At 41.3% G+C, this 18,241-nt stretch overlaps 2 protein-coding genes and 1 long non-coding RNA gene across 3 annotated transcripts in view; 1 reads left to right on the top strand and 2 right to left on the bottom strand.

Moving 5' to 3' along the window:
• Window positions 1-9,574, bottom strand: part of jph1a (junctophilin 1a) — a 33,741-nt gene extending 24,167 nt beyond the window's left edge. The window contains exons 1-3 of the mRNA XM_028569845.1: window positions 9,490-9,574; window positions 8,880-9,379; window positions 5,482-6,250 (exon numbers count right to left, since the gene is read on the bottom strand). Of these exons, the coding sequence (XP_028425646.1) occupies window positions 5,482-6,250; window positions 8,880-9,258 (1,148 nt within the window). The 5' untranslated portion in view covers window positions 9,259-9,379; window positions 9,490-9,574. The remainder of the gene's footprint in view (window positions 1-5,481; window positions 6,251-8,879; window positions 9,380-9,489) is intronic.
• Window positions 9,575-10,839: 1,265 nt separating this feature from the next.
• Window positions 10,840-16,097, top strand: gdap1 (ganglioside induced differentiation associated protein 1). The gene is made up of 6 exons (XM_028569613.1): window positions 10,840-11,021; window positions 11,910-12,099; window positions 12,631-12,804; window positions 13,271-13,365; window positions 14,300-14,414; window positions 14,609-16,097. Exons 1-6 carry the CDS (start codon window positions 10,863-10,865, stop codon window positions 14,959-14,961), a joined length of 1,086 nt encoding a protein of 361 aa, XP_028425414.1. The 5' UTR covers window positions 10,840-10,862; the 3' UTR covers window positions 14,962-16,097.
• On the bottom strand, window positions 13,148-14,897 carry LOC114549352 (uncharacterized). Its single transcript, XR_003691532.1, has 3 exons — window positions 14,585-14,897; window positions 14,333-14,386; window positions 13,148-13,678 (listed from the first exon to the last, which is right to left on the bottom strand). It is a non-coding gene; the product is annotated as an uncharacterized LOC114549352 (long non-coding RNA).
• Window positions 16,098-18,241: the final 2,144 nt, after the last annotated feature.

The raw sequence follows: 18,241 nt of genomic DNA, 5'->3' as shown, positions 1-18,241 counted from the left end.
CTAAACCCAACAGGAAGTCCGCCATTTTGAATTAAATGTTCAAAATTAGTGCAATTTTGGCCATTTCCACATGTCTAGTTTAACGAACTCCTCCTAGAGATTTCATCCGATCAACTTCAAACTCGGTCTGTGCCATCTTAAGATGTTAAAGATGAAAAGTTGTTAAAAGAAAAACTTTGCGTCATAGGGCGTGGCCGTGGCGGGGCAGCCATTTTGTGCGTTTTGCCGCCGAAACAGGAAGTGGGTGTAACTCAAGTGTACGTTGTCCGATTACCTCGAAACTTTTCAGGATTCATAAAAGTCCAACCCTGAGGACAAATAAAGGCCGATATTTACTTAAAGTCATAGCGCCCCCTAGTGGCAACAGGAAGTAGGCCTAAAAGTCAAGGTGCTATACTTTAACGAACTCCTCCTAGAAATTTCATCCGATGGACTTCAAACTTGGTCGGTACCATCCCAACACCTTAACGATGAAAAGTTATTAAAAGAAAAACTTTTCGTCAGACGGTGTGGGCGTGGCGGCCATTTTGAGTGTTTAGCAATGAACAAAGAAGTTGTTGTAATTTGAGTGTACGTTGTCGTATCTGCCCGAAATTTCTCACGAATGACAAGGGTCCAGGCCTGAGGACACCTACAGGCCAAAATTGACTTTTGGTCATAGCGCCCCCTGCTGGCATCAGGAAATCTGCCTTATATGACAAACATCATCCGATTTACATGAAACTCAGAATGTGTAGTCTACATGTGATACTGATTCGCCCCCTATAATATGACCACGCCCACTTACTCAGGCCTCGCCCGCTTCATAACATTTGAACCGTTTAAGGTAGAGTCTTGTGTGAGGTGTCATTGAACTCAGCAGAGACTTCATTCTTCATTGGTGATGGTTTGGCCCGCACCCTAAGCTTTAGCCACGCCCCCTTTTATAACTAATGCCCCGTTTGATGCAGACCCTTGTGTGAGGTATCATTGAACTCAGCACAGACTTCCTTTTTAATTGGTGATGGTTTGACCCGCCCCCTAAGCTTAAGCCACGCCCCCTTTCATAACATTTGAACCATTTAAGGTTGACCCTTGTGTGAGGTATCAATGAACTCAGCAGAAAGTTCCTTCTTCATTGGTGATGGTTTGGCCCACCACATATGTTCAAGCCACGCCCCTTTTATTACTAATGGCCCAATTGATGTAAACACTTGTGTGAGGTATCATTGAACTCAGCAGAGACTTCCTTCTTCATTGGTGATGGTTTGGCCCGCCCCCTATGTTCAAGCCACGACCCCTTTCATACATGCTGACCCATTTAAGGTAGAGTCTTGTGTGAGGTATCATTCATCTCAGCAGAGGCTTCATTTTTAATTGGTGATGGTTGGACCCGCCCCCTATGCTTTAGCCACGCCCCCTTTCACAGCTAATGAACCGTATGACGTAGAGTCTTGTGTGAGGTATCGTTGAACTCGGCGGGGAGTTCCCTTTTCATTGGTGAGGGTTTGCGGCGTCTGAGTGCCGCGCAAATGCACGGTCGCAAGGAGCGGCGTCCGCCGGTAACCCCGACGCGCGCAGAGGCGCGAGGGCCCTCCATCGCTGCTCGCAGCTTATATAGTAAACTGTTATAGTTATGCAAATTCTAATTAGCTGTAGTTGGATGTTATACTCCATCCAAAAACAGTGGTTTAGCTCTCTAAACCTTTGGTACGTGGACTTTAACCATTGCATACAAATGAAAAGGTTCTAAATAAAATGGCAACTGCAATAATATTTGTAAGCTTCTTCAACTTTTGCTAAGGTCATCTCCTGCCCACCTATCAACCTTCAATCAGGTGAGCAAAAGTTATACTTAACATGTATATTGGGTCACCATCAAAATCCATAAAATTTCTTAACCAATGTCCTATCTGTCCCATTTGCAAATGAGAAATTAATGGAAATCTATTCATGGGCGTGTCAGAAGGACAAGCAAAACAGGACCAAAAACAGCCTCACTGGCAGAGGTAAAAATGTGATGATGGTAAATGCTAAACACATGCTAAAAAATAAGCATTGTATAAATATGGATATTAGGTGTTGGTTAACTTTTCACTAGAGCCTGCAGAGCAAACAATGCTATCAAATGGATACACACCGTTGGCCTCCATGCACGGACTGGCTTACAGTAAGTTTGTTTTGGCACTTTTGTAAATCATTCATAGCATTGTTTTCTTAATCAACTTAACCTGAGAAAAAGAAGCAGAAAGATGAAGAAAGAAGCAATGTAGAAATATAAACTAATATGCAACTTTGTAGCTTTTGTAAGGTCATTTTAACGCTACACACACACTTAATTTTAAGACATCTGCTTTTATAAGATAGCAAAGTGAGTTTAGGTGTAAAAAAGGCCATTACAGTAGATTACACAGTATATATACTGACATACGACTGAGTCACCAGGATACCTAAACTGCTGATCTGTAACAAAACGGCTTTGTGGGAAAAGCACCATGACACAGTAAACTGTTCAATGGCACAGTCACTTATCTCAGTTCACAGGCCTCTGACACACACACACACACACACACACACACACACACACACACACACACACACACACACACACACACACACACACACACACACACACACACACACACAGAACGCTGTGTAGAAGTCCATTTTCCATAGATAAGGCTGACAGCAGTGAATGGGAGTCACAAACACAGAACTCCACTCCACCTCATCGCACTAGCTCTCTATCGATTGGCTGATCATGAGGTCATCAGCTCCACCCCAGAGGCTGATGGGATAGCTCTTCTGTACAGTAATTCACAGGGGAGGGGTGGGTGTGCCCCCTCTGTGTCCTTTTTTTTTTTAATTCTGCTCTTTTCATTTCTGTCCACTCCAGACTCCTCAGAAACCTCTTGCTCAGCAAAGTTGCTGAATCCCCCCTATCTTGTCCAATCACCATTTATCCCCAGCCTCTCTCATTCTCCCCTCCCCTCCCCTCCCTGTGGATCCACCGGGTACGCTCCACATAGAACTGGATCAATACGAGGGCATCTTTTGCCATGCACTGTATAATGAGACTTGCATAACCTGCTTACACACAACCGTCACAGTCTGCTATGCTAGCAGTTTATAACACAAATGCAGTCTTAAAAAGATTTCAGTCAAGAGAACGGAAGAGCTTGTTTTGAGATTTCCAGCAGCACATGATGGAGTGGCACGTACCAGGCAGTAATTTGATCACTTACTACAGTACAGGGGACCTTGTTTGCTGCAATAAACACTTTGTACCAGCTTGAATGCTTTCACTGTTGTTGCTTTAGCACTATACACCAGGCCATGCGTTTTGTTTGCGAATTGTTGCTCTAATGCACAGCCAATAATAGAAGATCAGATGGCTCTTTCCTTCAACACATTATCCATTTTTCCATTTTTTTTCTTTTTCAACAGGGTTTATTGCAACCTCACTGGCCTTCACTGACAGAGACACAGACTCACAATATCATGGGTCTTATCTGCGGAATAAACAATAAGCAGGAGTTTTAATATTAAGCATAATAAATCCACCTTATATAATATTTATCATATATCATTGAAATCTGCAGAATAAAGGATTTATTCTCTATACTCTCCCCGCTCAGTGAAAAGGAATTATTATATTATGAAAGAATGCCTGGATATTTTAATAAAGCCTGTTATTCATAGTGTCTGTTATTACTGCATTTTCTGTAATGGCTGGGTTCAGCCCTGAGTCAATTTTTTCATTTTTTCATTTTCATTTCAAATTCGTACTCATTGTGTCCAAAAAAGTGCCGGTATGTGGACGTCCGCACAGAACAACTCATACATCCTCGGAAGACGACATTTATATATATCACACCGATCCTAGCTGACCCTCCCACATTTGCGGAAGCGGTCAGTATAATTTCGACTTTACTCTTATTGTAGTGCAATAGTGTTTTGATTTATGACCAAATACCAAACGTGTTTAGTGCTAATTGGGAAATGTTAACATGCTTACACGCTAAATTAAAATGGTGAACACTGTAAATATTTCACCTGCTAAACATCCGCATGTTAGCATTGTCACTGTGAACATTTTTCAGCATGCTGACGTTAGCATTTAACTCCAAGCACTGTTGTGCCCAAGTACAGCCTCACAGAACAGCTTCAGTGGCTGTAAAATAAAAATTACATAAAATATAAAAAAGCTAATATCTGAAAGGAGCCAGTTGAGGTGGTTCGGGCATCTGGTAAGGATGCCCCCTGGGCGCCTCCCTAGGGAGGTGTTCCAGGCACGTCCAGCTGGGAGGAGGCCTCGGGGAAGACCCAGGACTAGGTGGAGGGATTATATCTCCAACCTGGCCTGGGAACGCCTCGGGATGCCCCAGTCGGAGCTGGTTAATGTTGCTCGGGAAAGGGAAGTTTGGGGTCCCCTGCTGGAGCTGCTCCCCCCGCGACCTGACACCAGATAAGTGGACGAAGATGGATGGATAATATCTGAAGTTTGTGAAGGTGTGCCCAGCAGGATAAAAGACCAATTGAACTGATCAATTGATTAAAGTTAAATTATGGTTCACTATGTTTCTCTTATTATTTGATTGACTGATTGTTTTGGAACTACCATTGTTTGTGTGTATGATGTCCATTATCTTTGTGTTAAGTGTTTGTGTGTGTGTGTGTGTGTGTGTGTAAGACAATAAACATGTCTATGCTTTGTGTTTTATAAATGGATGCTAATGTGTTTTCATGCTCGCAAAATCATGTGCAAGAAAAAATTACCATGTGCGATTGCATCGAGACCTTCTCACAGCTTGTAGACATCATCACAGTCTTCAATCTAATGATTCCCTGATGCTATGAAACCAGAGGATGTCAAAGTGATGCTGCGTACGCTGAACTGTGTCCCAGTAGGAGGGAGGCTTTAAATGAAAAGGTCACATTCCATCCACCTGTTAAAGAGCAGATGCCACATCAGAGCAATACTTGGCAGGAGGAGCAGGTATCGTTATTGGGCACACGAGACGCACTTGGCGCGGGTATGGCTATACTGCTCACACGCATGAACTCACAGGCACACAAATCTCTCTCTCACACACTCGCAGACCAAAACACACACATAAACACACACAAACACACACACACACACAAGATGCCTGACCCCTCTCCCTGGGAATGAAAGATATGAGCAGAGAATAGAAACAGAACCTTTTCCAGGGATGATCATAGCGGCTACACAAAAGCCTTGACTGTTGATGATGTATAAAGGTCGGAGCTGTTGTCATGGGACTCCACTTACACAAGACTGCACCTTCAATTGGACCAGGAGACATTTGTCAAACAGACCGCTGCTCTGATTCTTCAACGATTACAATAAACTCCTGAGGATGTACACCCTGTCTTTCTTGTGTTTACACACTACACACCCACATGCACATACAGAAGCATGAATGAACACACAACCACACACACAAACACACACACACACACGCATAAAAACAGTACCTGGAAGCTGCTATTTCCACTTTACTCCTGGTGATGGCTGCAGCCCTCTGTGCTGCCTCCACAGCCCGATCCACCTTCTCTTTGGTTTTGGGGTTCTTAAGAGGAATCAACTGCTTCCTTATTCCACGCACCAGCACGTTATTTTTGTACTTCCCTTCTTCTTTGGTGCCATCTGGGAAAACTGTGCACCCGTAACCATGGCGCTTGTTGTTAAGCCATTCTCCCTCGTACTTCATCCCGTTGGATCTCTCTGAAACACCAAATCCATTGCGCTTGTCGTTTTTCCACTCGCCCATGTAGGTCTCGGTCGTGGTGGCATCCACATGGTCCTCTAGAGGTAGGTCCTCATCTGGCAGCTCGCCATCACCGATGGATATAGTAGAGTTGGCATCGCTGGAGCTGATGCGGCTCATGGCAGCATCACTGCGTGCAGAGCTGCGCTTGCTGGAGATTGAGGTCCGAGAGTCAGACTTGCGCAACTGCCGGAGGCTGCCAAAGAGTGAGCCCCGGCGGAACAGGCCCTTCTTCTTGCCAGTGACAACCTCGCTGTCTGAGTGGAAGTTAAGGACGAAGCCACCACGACTGCCTGTCGGAGTGTCTGCAGGGGAGGAGAGGTCCTGGAGCACTGTGCCGTTGCTCTGCTCAGAGCGCAGTGAGGCCAGAGATGTGCGGAGAGGAGAGCGGATAACGGTGGCCATGCCATAGGGAACACTCTGACGCACGCCGTAGCCATGTCGCATCCCACCCATCCACTGGCCCTGATAGGTACCTGAGGAACCAGCAGACATAGGTCAGTGAATCAGATTAGTGACAACTACTGTGTACATCAGATCCTAGTGGTTTCCAAATGTTAATTATCTTGAGGCCCCATCTTGTAACCCCCTTTTGGAGGGTTCTGACCCCCCATGTTGGGAACCACTGCTGAATAGGATGAAACAATGCAACACAATATTGAAAAAGCCATACAAGTGTTTCCTTCACATACAAATGCAAAAATGGCATGGCAATTTGAACATAATTTAGTGCTACTCTATTTTACAGACTTTAATTGGAAATACAATATTTGCCAGGTAAGTACAGGAAAGAAGAATTTAGTAGAAGCTATAGTATTTTTTACATGCTTAGAATGTTTAATAGCACTATTTTGGCAAATTAAATTAGGCCTTACTCTGTGAGAAACTCTCTCAATTACCCATCAATTCCAAGAAGAGCATCAGATGGTATAACAAAGCACAATCAGAAGTTGTCTCACAATGATTTTAACAAGCAAAGCTACTTCTGTGAGTTTGCTTGTGTGTGTACAGTCCGTTTGTCTCATCAGGCCCACTTCCAAAAAAAGGGCTGCCTTTTATCTGAAGCAACTGAAATACTGTACAAGCTCAGGAAGTATGTGCAGCATTTCCATAAACTATTTGAGAAAACAATTTAAAGTGCTCCTGTAGATGAGTCCTTAAGGGGAGTGTTTGCACCAACACTGATGATAACAGCAGATTATGTTTGTCTGGAAAGCTCAACCTATTTTGAGAATGCTTTTAAGTAATACCAGGGTAACATTTACTTCACAGTTACAGTGATTTTGGATTTATTTTTGGTACTTGGGGTCACAGTTACAAGAAGGTGTATCTGTTTCCTCTGCATTTTGCTGGCCAGATATTCTCTATATCAGCACTAAATTCTTGAAACAGCATTGCATATGGGAGCGCAGAGGAGCCTTGCTGTATGGGGTGCAGAGTATGCCAGCTAATGAAATGTTTTCTCTCCTTCCCCCCAGATCTGGGACTGTAAGCATAACGAACTCAATCACAAAGATTTGATTAAGGTACTGATACTGATGATCATTTGGGATGAATGTGAATCACTCAGCCAGGAGCCTATTTTCAGGCAGCCAATAACTCCCCCACTGACAGTAGGCGCATTCACCACCTTCCGTTTGTCTCTGACGACAGGGAATTGATATGAGTCACATAATGAGAGGAATACTTCATTAATCCCGATTGGTGCTGCTGAGCCCAATGAGCATGTGCTGTCCTACTGTAGCTTCTTCAGGGCATCATATTACAATTTGGATCCTAATAAAAAAGACATGTAAAGCTACCACTTGAATCTCATTGATAAATACAACTAAATAAGCCATAATGGTCAGATTCTAACAGAAAATTATATACCAGCCCGGGCAGGAATTTAGATGGATAAACAGTGTGAGATTAACAGGCTGGCTCTGCGCTGCAGTTCAAATGAGTGACCCTGCAGATCAACTTATCAGGATGTAGCAGGGTCAGACAGCCAGATGTTCTGTAGATCCTCTAGGATCAGTTGGTTTCCCAAGCCCAGCCCTCTGTATCCATCATATGTGAGGCATTTATTCTGGTAAGGCTTCCTTTAGTGGAGATGATGCTCACAAATCACCCAACGACTTGGATGTTTTATAACCAGAAAGTAACGCCTGTAAAAAGCACTTGTGTTTGTAGGCCTATCAGGATATTCCCTTCCTGATCACACAGGTTTCTAGACAATCTGTGAACACACCACTGATTAGTCAGATCAAAACTCTGAGAGAGGCTCGCACTGACCTATCACTTTCAGCCAAAGTCCAAGAGTGTGTCCTGTGTATGACTTGGGTGAATGCATGGATATATTTGTGTATTTTCAGCAATGTGGAAAACTTTATAGAAATGAGAAAATGCATCCAATGTGTAAACATGTTCACTGTAGTTTTTAAACACGTGTCAGTGTCTTGACACTTGCAGACTGGCTTAACTGCTATTAAAAGTAACACTTTCTAAAAAAAAAAAAAATGAAGTTCATTTTCAGAGGAAATGCTTTAAGATGTGTGTTATTGCAGTTAACTGTGAAAAAGATAGAGGTGTAGGTGACTGTCTGGCTATAACTTGACTCCAAACAGAGTGATTTGCTCTGATTTCCAAACTCCTTCAAGCCGGTGCATGGTGCCACTGAGCTGACAACAGGAGTCACCCTCTTCCCACTGTCATATGAGGAGCAACCGGTAGTTGCCAAATGAGATGTGCATTGGAATAAGAGAGGAATCATTATCTTAAACTTTATTCAGCAAGTAAACATTACAAGGGTGATTTTTTTGGGGGGGTAAATGATGATGCGCTTAACCACGGTGCGCAGTGCGCAATATCAGCTTTAACTCAGATCATATCAGATGGAGATTCATGCGCTGATGTATTTCCATTAGCCTCCCTCAGTTTGAGTCTGAGCATCATCATCACACACACACACATACACACACACACACACACACACACACACACACACACACACACACACACACACACACACACAGGCTACATAACACATCAGCAGTCACAGCCGTTAAACGAAACGCAGGTTAAACAAACATTGAGCCATATTTATAAGACAGGGTTTCTCACCGCCATCGCCATAGGTTTCGATCCCATATCCATCCTGCAGCCCGTTGCTCCAGGTACCGTCGTATCTAGCAGGTGTGTTGTGGCTTTGCCGGATACCGTAGCGACCCTTAAAACCATGACTCCACTCTCCGCGGTACATCCACTTCCCTTTATTCTCCACACCGAGCCCATGCCGCTTCCCCTGGGACCAGTAGCCCCTGTAGGTATTCCCGCTGGGCCAGGTGTACACTCCTACAATCTCAAAGCCGTGCGACCAGGACCCGGCGTACTCGCCCTGGCCCTTGGGTCCGGTGCAGATGCCGTGTCCGTGGGCTTTGCCATCCTCCCACCCCCCGCAGTAAGTGCCACCGTCGTCGAAGTCAAACCTTCCGCCCGTCATTCAGATATAGGCTGGAAATAAAGCAGATCGTGCGCTGCTGCAGACTCAAGCGTCTCCAGGACCGTGGTTGGGGGATCCAGGACCGGTGGTGTAATGAAAGGATGAGCTAACAAGATGATGACTAGAGGAACAAAAAATAGCAGGGTGAGGATAGTAAACTGGTACTGACATGCAATACAAAAGGTATGCGTAACGGAAAGTGGAAATGTATGAATGGTGGGCGTAATTTACCGGAGGCGCTCGCCGGGTTCTCCGTTGTGTGTTCCTCGTCTCCCCCCTCTCACCCACTGATCACAGAGGGAGAGAGAGAGGCGTCGAGTTCTTGCCGAGGAAAGACACTGGGCCAATCGCAACGTCACGCCACAGGGACCTCCCACTCTCCTCTCTCTCCCCATCAGTGAAGCGCCTGGACGCCTAGCCCTAACACCCCCCCCACCAGAATAAGGCACCTCTATGCCAAACCGCGCTGAAAGACGCGCCTCACGTTACACAGGTCTGAAGTCCCACGTTACATTTTCCCAAAATACCCACAGAATTATAGTATTTGTCTGTGATTATCAATAGCGAGTTTATAATTATAATGTGTTGCTCTTATCGCCATAGTTACACAATAATATGTGTATGGCCTATTTCGTAGGCGATAATATAGGCTATATTATGTGTGTGTATACTAAGAAATTATATATAGCTATATATTACAGCTCTATTAAGTTTTATAGATGATTTGTATAATAGCTACATTACTGGTTGATTGTATGCTTTATTTTTCTCTTTTTTTCCATAGTGTCTTATTACCGCTTTGAGAGCTAAAAGTGAGTGGGTGTAAAAAGTTTTTTTAATCATGATTGCAAAGTCTTCAAAATGACACCATAGATGTAAAAGAAAAATCTTAAACATTTTAGTCACCACATTTGTCAGTGACATCATTTAGTCCATGAATCAGGTAGGCCATTCCCTCTTTAAAATATACATACAATTAAGGAAATATAGCCTAAGTATCACCTTACGTGACACCAATGGCCTTTAATACTACCACTTTTTGCACCAGGGCTACACCAGGACTGACCAAAAACAGCTTGTGTACTAGCAGTAGCTAACACATTGAATGAATAGATAACAGCGACCTCTGCTGTCCAAATGCACTTATTGCATAGGTGGAATGGTATGAGAGTGTAGTGTTGAGCTGGTTGTGAAAAGTGTAGTCATGTCTAAATCTTGTAGCCTGGTCTTTATTTCTTACATTGTGAAGGTTTAGACGATACTTACGTTTAAAACCTTGTATTGCTTGGTAATAATGCATCTAGGCATATGAAACAATAGTTTACTGTAGTTTACTGCCACTACTGGAACTATTTGCAAGAACAACGACGACAACGAAAAGAAAAAAGAAAAGACGAAGATGAAGAAAATGTCTTAAACTAACAGTTAATATGTGTAGACTATCGCAAAATAAGTTTACATTTACAGTTAACAGTTTGTTCGCAATTCTATAAAAATGAAGCGGATTTATATACCTCTCCGGGCCAGTAGGCGGTGCATTTTGTTGACTGTGATATGGTGTGCTGCCCTCACTTGTCCCCTAACATAGCCTACCAACAGATAAAATGGCGTCCGAAAACAACCCTGAATTCCAAGATGAGAAAACAGCTTTTATAGAGAAGGACCCAGAACAAGATGTGCATCAGGAATGCGATACAGTCGCAAAACAAAGCGAATCTAAATTAACGCTTTACCACTGGACGCAGTCTTTCAATTCTCAGAAGGTGAGCGTCTTTACGTTTCAGCACCACAGTTCAGTGGACAGCTCCTTGCCAGAGGTTCGAATAGATCTCTAGTCAAATCTTGTTCGGTTGTGTTTTTCAGGAAGACAGTAGATATTATATTTAGTAATCCTAGTTACCATGTAGACACTGCCATTACTTCTGTTGATCAAATCTGTCTCTCCTCAAATAAGAACCATACAGTATTCAGTACAGTACTTTATTGCAAAAAATCTGGAAATTAAAAGGGTCGTTTAGGATCATTCATTTATATTATCCCTCCAAAAGGTCTCCCTTTCTTATGAACATGTACTGTTTGGTTATACTAATTATTCTTCTTTTAAATGAGTAGCCTACTATATTTTTTCATGTAATTTAACTTCTAGGAAAAACACATTCAGAAATCTAAGTACTTTAATAAGCATCATTCTTAGTCTTTAAAAGTGATTCTAAAAAGTACATTCAAACAACAAGAGATCTTGTAAAACACTACATTTATGCACTTTATTTGATATATATTTGTGATATTCCTGTCAGTTGGCCTGTCACAGTGATAGCTGTATTTGTTGTTAAATTTGTTGAATTGTTAAAATCTGTTAAAATGAAAATTAGTTAAGCTGGCAATGTGGGTGGAATGTAACCTAACCTAGCCCACCTGTTTTTTTAATTGTGATGATATTCAATGGGACTACATTTCCTATTGGCTGTTTGGACTAGGTTTTTGTCGCAAGGACCGGGGGGGTCCTTGCGACAAAAACCTTTGTCATTGTATTGTGAACTGGTTGGCTGTCATCTCTAGTTAACAAAACTATGATGCCAGATGTTTTTGATCAGGAGACAACAACAGATGAAACTATAGTTTCACAGATATAAGAACTACTTGTTTTGCAGGTGCGTCTGGCCATAGCAGAGAAAGGTTTGCACTGTGAGGAGTATGATGTGAGCCTACCGCTCAGTGAGCACAACGAGCCCTGGTTCATGCATCTGAACCCCACTGGGGAGGTGCCAGTACTAATCCACAATGAAAACATTGTCTGTGACCCAACACAGATCATGGACTACCTGGAGCAGAGTTTTAATGGTGAGTCTGAATAAAGACTCTGTGTTTTAATACACTATAGAAGGGCTGGATAGGTTTAAGGTGGGCTCCATTCAACTGAGTTTCCTACTTGTTTTCTTACATAGTTTTCCTCTTTCAGCTTTTTTTTTGTTGTTGAATCTTTGATTTTAAATTAAATGTTGTTTTTGTTTTATTTTGTTGTACATTTCATATTGTGCATTTGTTTATTTTTCAATTATTCATCCAAACTTTATTTTATTTTCCATTTTCCTTTGGTTTGCACTGATCCATAATAGCTTTGTCCTAAGAGTCTCATCTAGTCACCTTTAAAGGAGAGAAATCTGGTAAGCATGGCATTATTTAAGCTAATGAAAACTACCTACTGTTATATAATTAAACATCAAAAACATTACTTGTTCTAACCTTGTGTATTCTCCTCCAGGCATTACTGTGTATAAAACCACTTTGATTCCCTCCTGAGAAAAGTTTTAAGGAAAAAAAGTGAGCCCTTACACCATTGCTTCTTCATTTTCATGGCTGGTTTGTCTCTAGAGGGCACTCCCAAGCTGATCCCTGAAGAGGGAAGTACATACTATCACAGAGTTCAGCACTACAGAGAGCTGCTGGACTCACTACAGATGGATGCCTACACCCATGGCTGCATCCTCCACCCGGAGATCACTGTGGACTCCCACATACCAGCGTATGCCGCCACATGTATACGAAGTAAGACACACTGAGATGCACTTGGGTAGTTTTATACAGCTTTGTCCCTACATTATTTGTGCACAAACACATAACAGTGTTTGTGTAACCCTTCCACTTTGCCAAATTCACCAAGTACTAGATAAGATCCCTTGTTGTTGCCAGTAGAACAGCCATACAGTATATTCTGGGGTACACACATACAGCTTAACCTAGTCAAATTTTACATTTTTCTATTTTCATTCTTGTCTGTATGCTTTATGTGAAACTGTCGGTTTACGAGAGGCAGGTGTTGCATGATGACAGGAAATGTGTAACAATACCTGATAAAGTGGATATAGCACAGAGACACGGTGACACAATCTGATATTATCATAGTAGACTTTTTAATAAGAAATTATTCATTTTCACATCAAAAGTTTTGTACTAATGGCAATCACAGTATAATTCATTGTCTCTAACATCATGCTGTGTTTTTGTGTGACAGCACAGATCGGAAACACACAGTCTGAGCTAAAGAAACTGGCAGAGCAGAACCCAGAGCTTAAAGATGCTTATATAGCAAAACAGAGGCGCTTGAAAGTAAGTTATTCAAGTTAGTAGAGTGCCAAGTAAGCAAACCTGCTGTTTTTTGTGATTTACACTGACTGGACCTTGACACTTGTACCCTCTAAGAACCATTCTGCCCTACAGTGCGAAATCGCAGCAACTATACAGTAAAACTATATTATACAGACTGTATAAAATAGGTCTAAATCAAATGAGGATGGAATCAGCTAGCAGATAGCTAAGGCAAGAGCATAAACTAGCCAGCTAGTCAGATACAGAAGGAGAGTATTTTTTCCCAGTGCTAGCCAATCAGAGGGAGAGTAGGGCAGGTCATGTCTTCACCATCCTAGGAAGAAGATTTGACATACGTTAGCCTCTGCTAGCCTTAGCAAAAGCTTACTTAACATCTTGACAATTCACATTGTTATTCCACAAAACTAAATGAGACAGTAGCTAAATCTAGTCATGATGAAAAACCAAACTAAACTCCCGCTAAAGCTAACTAGCTAAGTAAAGTAGCTGTAACTGCTAACTAAGCTTTTGACTCTAGTGGTGTCGCTAAACTACCCCTAAATCACGCATTTAAATGTAGGCTATTAAATTGTAAATTCATGTATTATATTGCTTTCAATGCTATTAATAGTAGATGGACCAACTGACACATGTAAATAATCAAAATAAAGTTTATTTTCTTTAACAAACTACAGCTGAAAGAACACATTTTGTTTGTAGATGCAGCTGAGAGCAGTATGTGCATTTTTGGGGAATTATGTAGGTTTTAGGGCAATGATTGTCAAAATTATTGGCCTAAAAGGCATAAAATAAAAGCACGATAACCTTTCTATGTGTTGCGCAGTTTGGCAGCCAGCCTGAACATTTTAAACCCTTATTTTGCATGGTTTTCTGTCTACAATGTAACGGAAGCAAATGTGCACTAATGCCTTTCTATATTAAAATGGTTCTGCAGTCCAAGTTGTATGACCATGACAACATGAAGTACCTGAAGAAGCTTCTGGACGAACTGGAAAGTGTGATGGACCAGGTCGAGACAGAGCTACAGAGGAGGGTGGAAGAAACACCAGGTACACAAACACAGCAGCTTATTACTTAGCAACCACTTTACAAACACACACAGTAAAAGACACAATCTAATTTTTATGACTGTAATAATATTAACAATACATGCCAGGGGTGGCTTTTGCAACGCGGCAGTAGCATTTTGGATGTCATGTTATCAGTTGCTTTTACTTACTCCTTGTTTTCTCTTCACTCGTAGAAGAAGGCAGTCAGTCCTGGCTGTGTGGGGATTTCTTCAGCATGGCTGACGTCTCTCTGGCAGTCACCTTACACCGCCTCAAGTTCCTTGGCCTCTCCCGCCGCTTCTGGGGCAACGGTAACCGTGTGAACCTGGAGACATACTACGAGCGTGTGGTGGAGCGCCCGGCCTTTAGGAGAGTGCTGGGCCATGTCAACAACATCCTGATCTCCGCTGTCCTTCCTGTGGCGTTTCGCGTGGCCAAGAAGAATGCACCGGTTATTCTTGGCACCACTCTGTTGATAGGCATTCTAGGAGGAGCTACATACTTTGCTTTTCTTTACCTGAAGAAGAGGCTGACTGTTGTCATCTAGGGGAGCCAACAAATGTTTGAGTTGCTTATGGACTGGGAGGTAGATAAACGCAGAAAAATATGACATGTGTCGCCTACATCATAATTTAAAATTACACAGAGGGATTTGATCATTTGGCAGACATTAATACTATGTTATTGAAACAAACCTTAATTGTCTTGTTTTCTGTACTGCTGGTTGCACAAAATGCACTTTTAGTTACCCTCAATACGTGACTGCTGCATTACAAGCCAAAGGATCCTACTTGTAGTTTTACATGTTTTTGCCATTTCTTATCAATCACTTGTGTGGCTTTGTAGCTCTGCATATTAAGAGTCAGCTTCCAAACAGCATTGTATTCACAAGCTATGCTATGGAAGCAGGTATGAATGGCAGGTATTAGAGGTCAAAAGATGAAAAGAATGAAAGTTGCTTGACTATCTTTTAGCTGGGCAGCTTATTTTTACGGTCCATATAATAAAAAAGATAAGATAGAACCCGATTTATCCCGAGGGAAATTGTTGTGCAGCAGTTGAAGAAAAAAAAAGTATACAAGAGAGCAAATATATTATATGAAAAATATATAAGTAACAAAATATATAAAACATATATTTAAAAACATAGCACATGAATGTACCATTCCTCTTAAAAAAAATTTAAAATACATGTCCAAAAACTTTTTGACACAAATATACTGTACAAGTGGATTATCATACTGTACTGTAATGTGTCAGTACTAGCATAAGGCATACCTGGTTTATAGTAAATGCATGGTCAGACATCTTCATGTGAACCTAAATCACTATTAAGAGCCTAATATGTGCTTTGTCGTTTATTATTTTATTGTCGTCCATATTTGCATGTTAGAAATTTTAAATACTGCACTAGAAGTCCACTGCTGCTTTCTGTGACCAAGTCTGCCAACATTTAACAAACTGATCAGCCCATCGAAACGTGCGTCTACATTTAACAAAGGATCTGTAGGAACTTCTTGTTATCACACATGCACTCATGTTTTACCGTATGACTGCTGGATAATTGTTTGAAATATTCTTTATGTAACAATAGTGGAATGGATGCTTTTCAAATCTCATTTATATCTTCTTTAGACAGTTATATTCAACATCTGTGTGAAATTAAACTGCTTCCAAACAATCTGCAGGATTTCCTGTCAATCAAATATAATTGAGAATGGCATTACAAATTCACAACTCTGCATAATTTAACATCATATATCATAAAAGTCATGTAGGATTTCACATGGAAACCTATGAAAGACTATTGCTTCACATTCCCAAGGGTCTGGATGTAAATCAACATCTTTGGTAATTTGTTTGGCCAGTCAGAACCACCAAGCCAACGCTGACATTGAACATACGCTCAGCTTCAATTTAAACTCCTCCTCATGCGACCTCAGCCTCACACAACACAGACACATGCTAGACCTTTCAACAAAGTGTGGCCTTTGTTTTCAGTGTCCAGAGGGCTGGGTAGTGTAGCTGTCAAAGAAATGCCTCACATGTGTTAAAGCCACATGTGAGTCAAGCTGTCAAAGGAACATAACCTCATACGAGTGTGTTAGTTTTGGACAATCATATCCCTGCAAATGGCAACCAAAATGACATCATTTTTTTGCTACAGGATTATGTCACATAGGTGTCATTTTAAGGGATAAGGTTCAAAGTCATAAAGTAAAAAATTCTAAAACATTTCTATTGCATTTCAGAGACAAAGTTCACTATGCAATAGAAATGTCATTGTGTTTTTGTGCCTAAAACTAAAATAGACTTATCCATGCCTTTGCACAAAGTACCATCTTACATTTATACAAATCATTCACACTTAAGACTGGATCTGTGGTGTAAATTCACAACAGAAACACTATCAAAAGACAACATTTAGTGAAACAATACGTTAATATGTGGCCAACCTACTAAAAGACATATTAAGTTTATTTCATATTATCATTGACACTACACAATTTATCATTTTAAATAGGAAATTAAACCTAATTCTGCTACTGCCATTAAATGAAAGCTTGGAAAATGCATTTTTCTGTCTGATGAATATGTGCCCACTAGGGGGCAGTGTTTGCTCAAACAACACTCACTTCTGTGAATTATAGGCAGAATACCATTCATCCCATAATTCACAGGTAGAGAGGCGTACTCCCTAAGCCTCCGTGTGTTTAAAAGCACTAGTATGTTTGTGTGTTATTTTAAACCCTTAACAACATGTAGGGTGATGTGCATGTCATTTCAGCTGCACCATCACTTGGAGAAATGTATTTTTGTATGAACTGCTACATATTAGAACTGCAGTTGCAGCCAAAGGTGATTCATCCAGCTGACAATATAAACTTCTTGTTGGAGCTGGACATGGTTACGTAATATTTATTAGTACTGACATCTCGCTATTCTGTTGTTTAAAATCCAACAGGTGGTTCACAATAATTGGTGAGCGAGTTCTCCTCTCTCAGGCAGCAAAACAATGCTAATTTATTTTCCTTTGTAGCAGAGTCAATGTCATGTAATATTAGAAGAAGCTGTCAGCTTATTACTGTATCATTTAACAGTCCTAAACACCGTAGCCAGACACATACAACAAAATATTTGAATTGCTCAGTGGGTCAAGTGTTTATAGGAGCTGCTGACAAGTTTGATAAATTAACAAAGACGTTTTAAGGACATGTTTCCAATATTTATAATACATTCTCACTTCCTTGGCTTTTATTAATTTGTGGATCACAGACCCACATACACAGTGGAGAAACATGTCACTTTCCTCATTGAACCTAAACTATCAATCATATTAATGTACCTGCCAAAATAAAGTATATTGGGATGTCACCAAATGGGGACTTGGAAAAGACCTCTGTGCAGTATCTTTGGAGCCAGATTACCAAAATGACTTTGATTTTAATAGCTTTGCTTTACCTGTAGGTGGCGAGACTGAAAATGTAGCTAGAACTACTGCAAGAAAATGATAGCAACCACAGGAAAGCCTTCACATTTTAAGCTTTTCAAGCTGTATTAGTTAACTGTTAAAGGTTATTAATTATGATTGGGCCTGAAGTGTCTTCTGCGGTTTTTAAAATGAAAAAGCCGGAGACTTGATTAGGGAGGTTTAAGAGTTCAGTATGCTTCGAATGATGTAGCTATACAAAGTGTTTACACCTGTTCTCAACAGCCACACTCGTAGAGATGGGCGAGATGGAGGAAATGTAAAAATGGAGATGACTGCACACACTTTAAGACAGTTTCTCCTCAAAGTCCTCCATAGTTTTGCACTGGAGTAATGA

The sequence above is a fragment of the Perca flavescens genome, chromosome 22, assembly GCF_004354835.1.
Source record: "Perca flavescens isolate YP-PL-M2 chromosome 22, PFLA_1.0, whole genome shotgun sequence".
NCBI classification, from domain to species: domain Eukaryota; kingdom Metazoa; phylum Chordata; class Actinopteri; order Perciformes; family Percidae; genus Perca; species Perca flavescens.
This window is presented reverse-complemented; position numbering and strand designations above follow the sequence as displayed.

Bases quoted from the DNA above. Each gene is read 5' to 3' on its own strand.
- gdap1 (XM_028569613.1), top strand. From the start codon at position 10,863: ATGGCGTCCGAAAACAACCCTGAATTCCAAGATGAGAAAACAGCTTTT. The intron at 11,022-11,909 runs GTGAGCGTCTTT...CTTGTTTTGCAG, and splicing joins AGTCTTTCAATTCTCAGAAG to GTGCGTCTGGCCATAGCAGA. The intron at 14,415-14,608 runs GTACACAAACAC...CTTCACTCGTAG, and splicing joins GAGGGTGGAAGAAACACCAG to AAGAAGGCAGTCAGTCCTGG.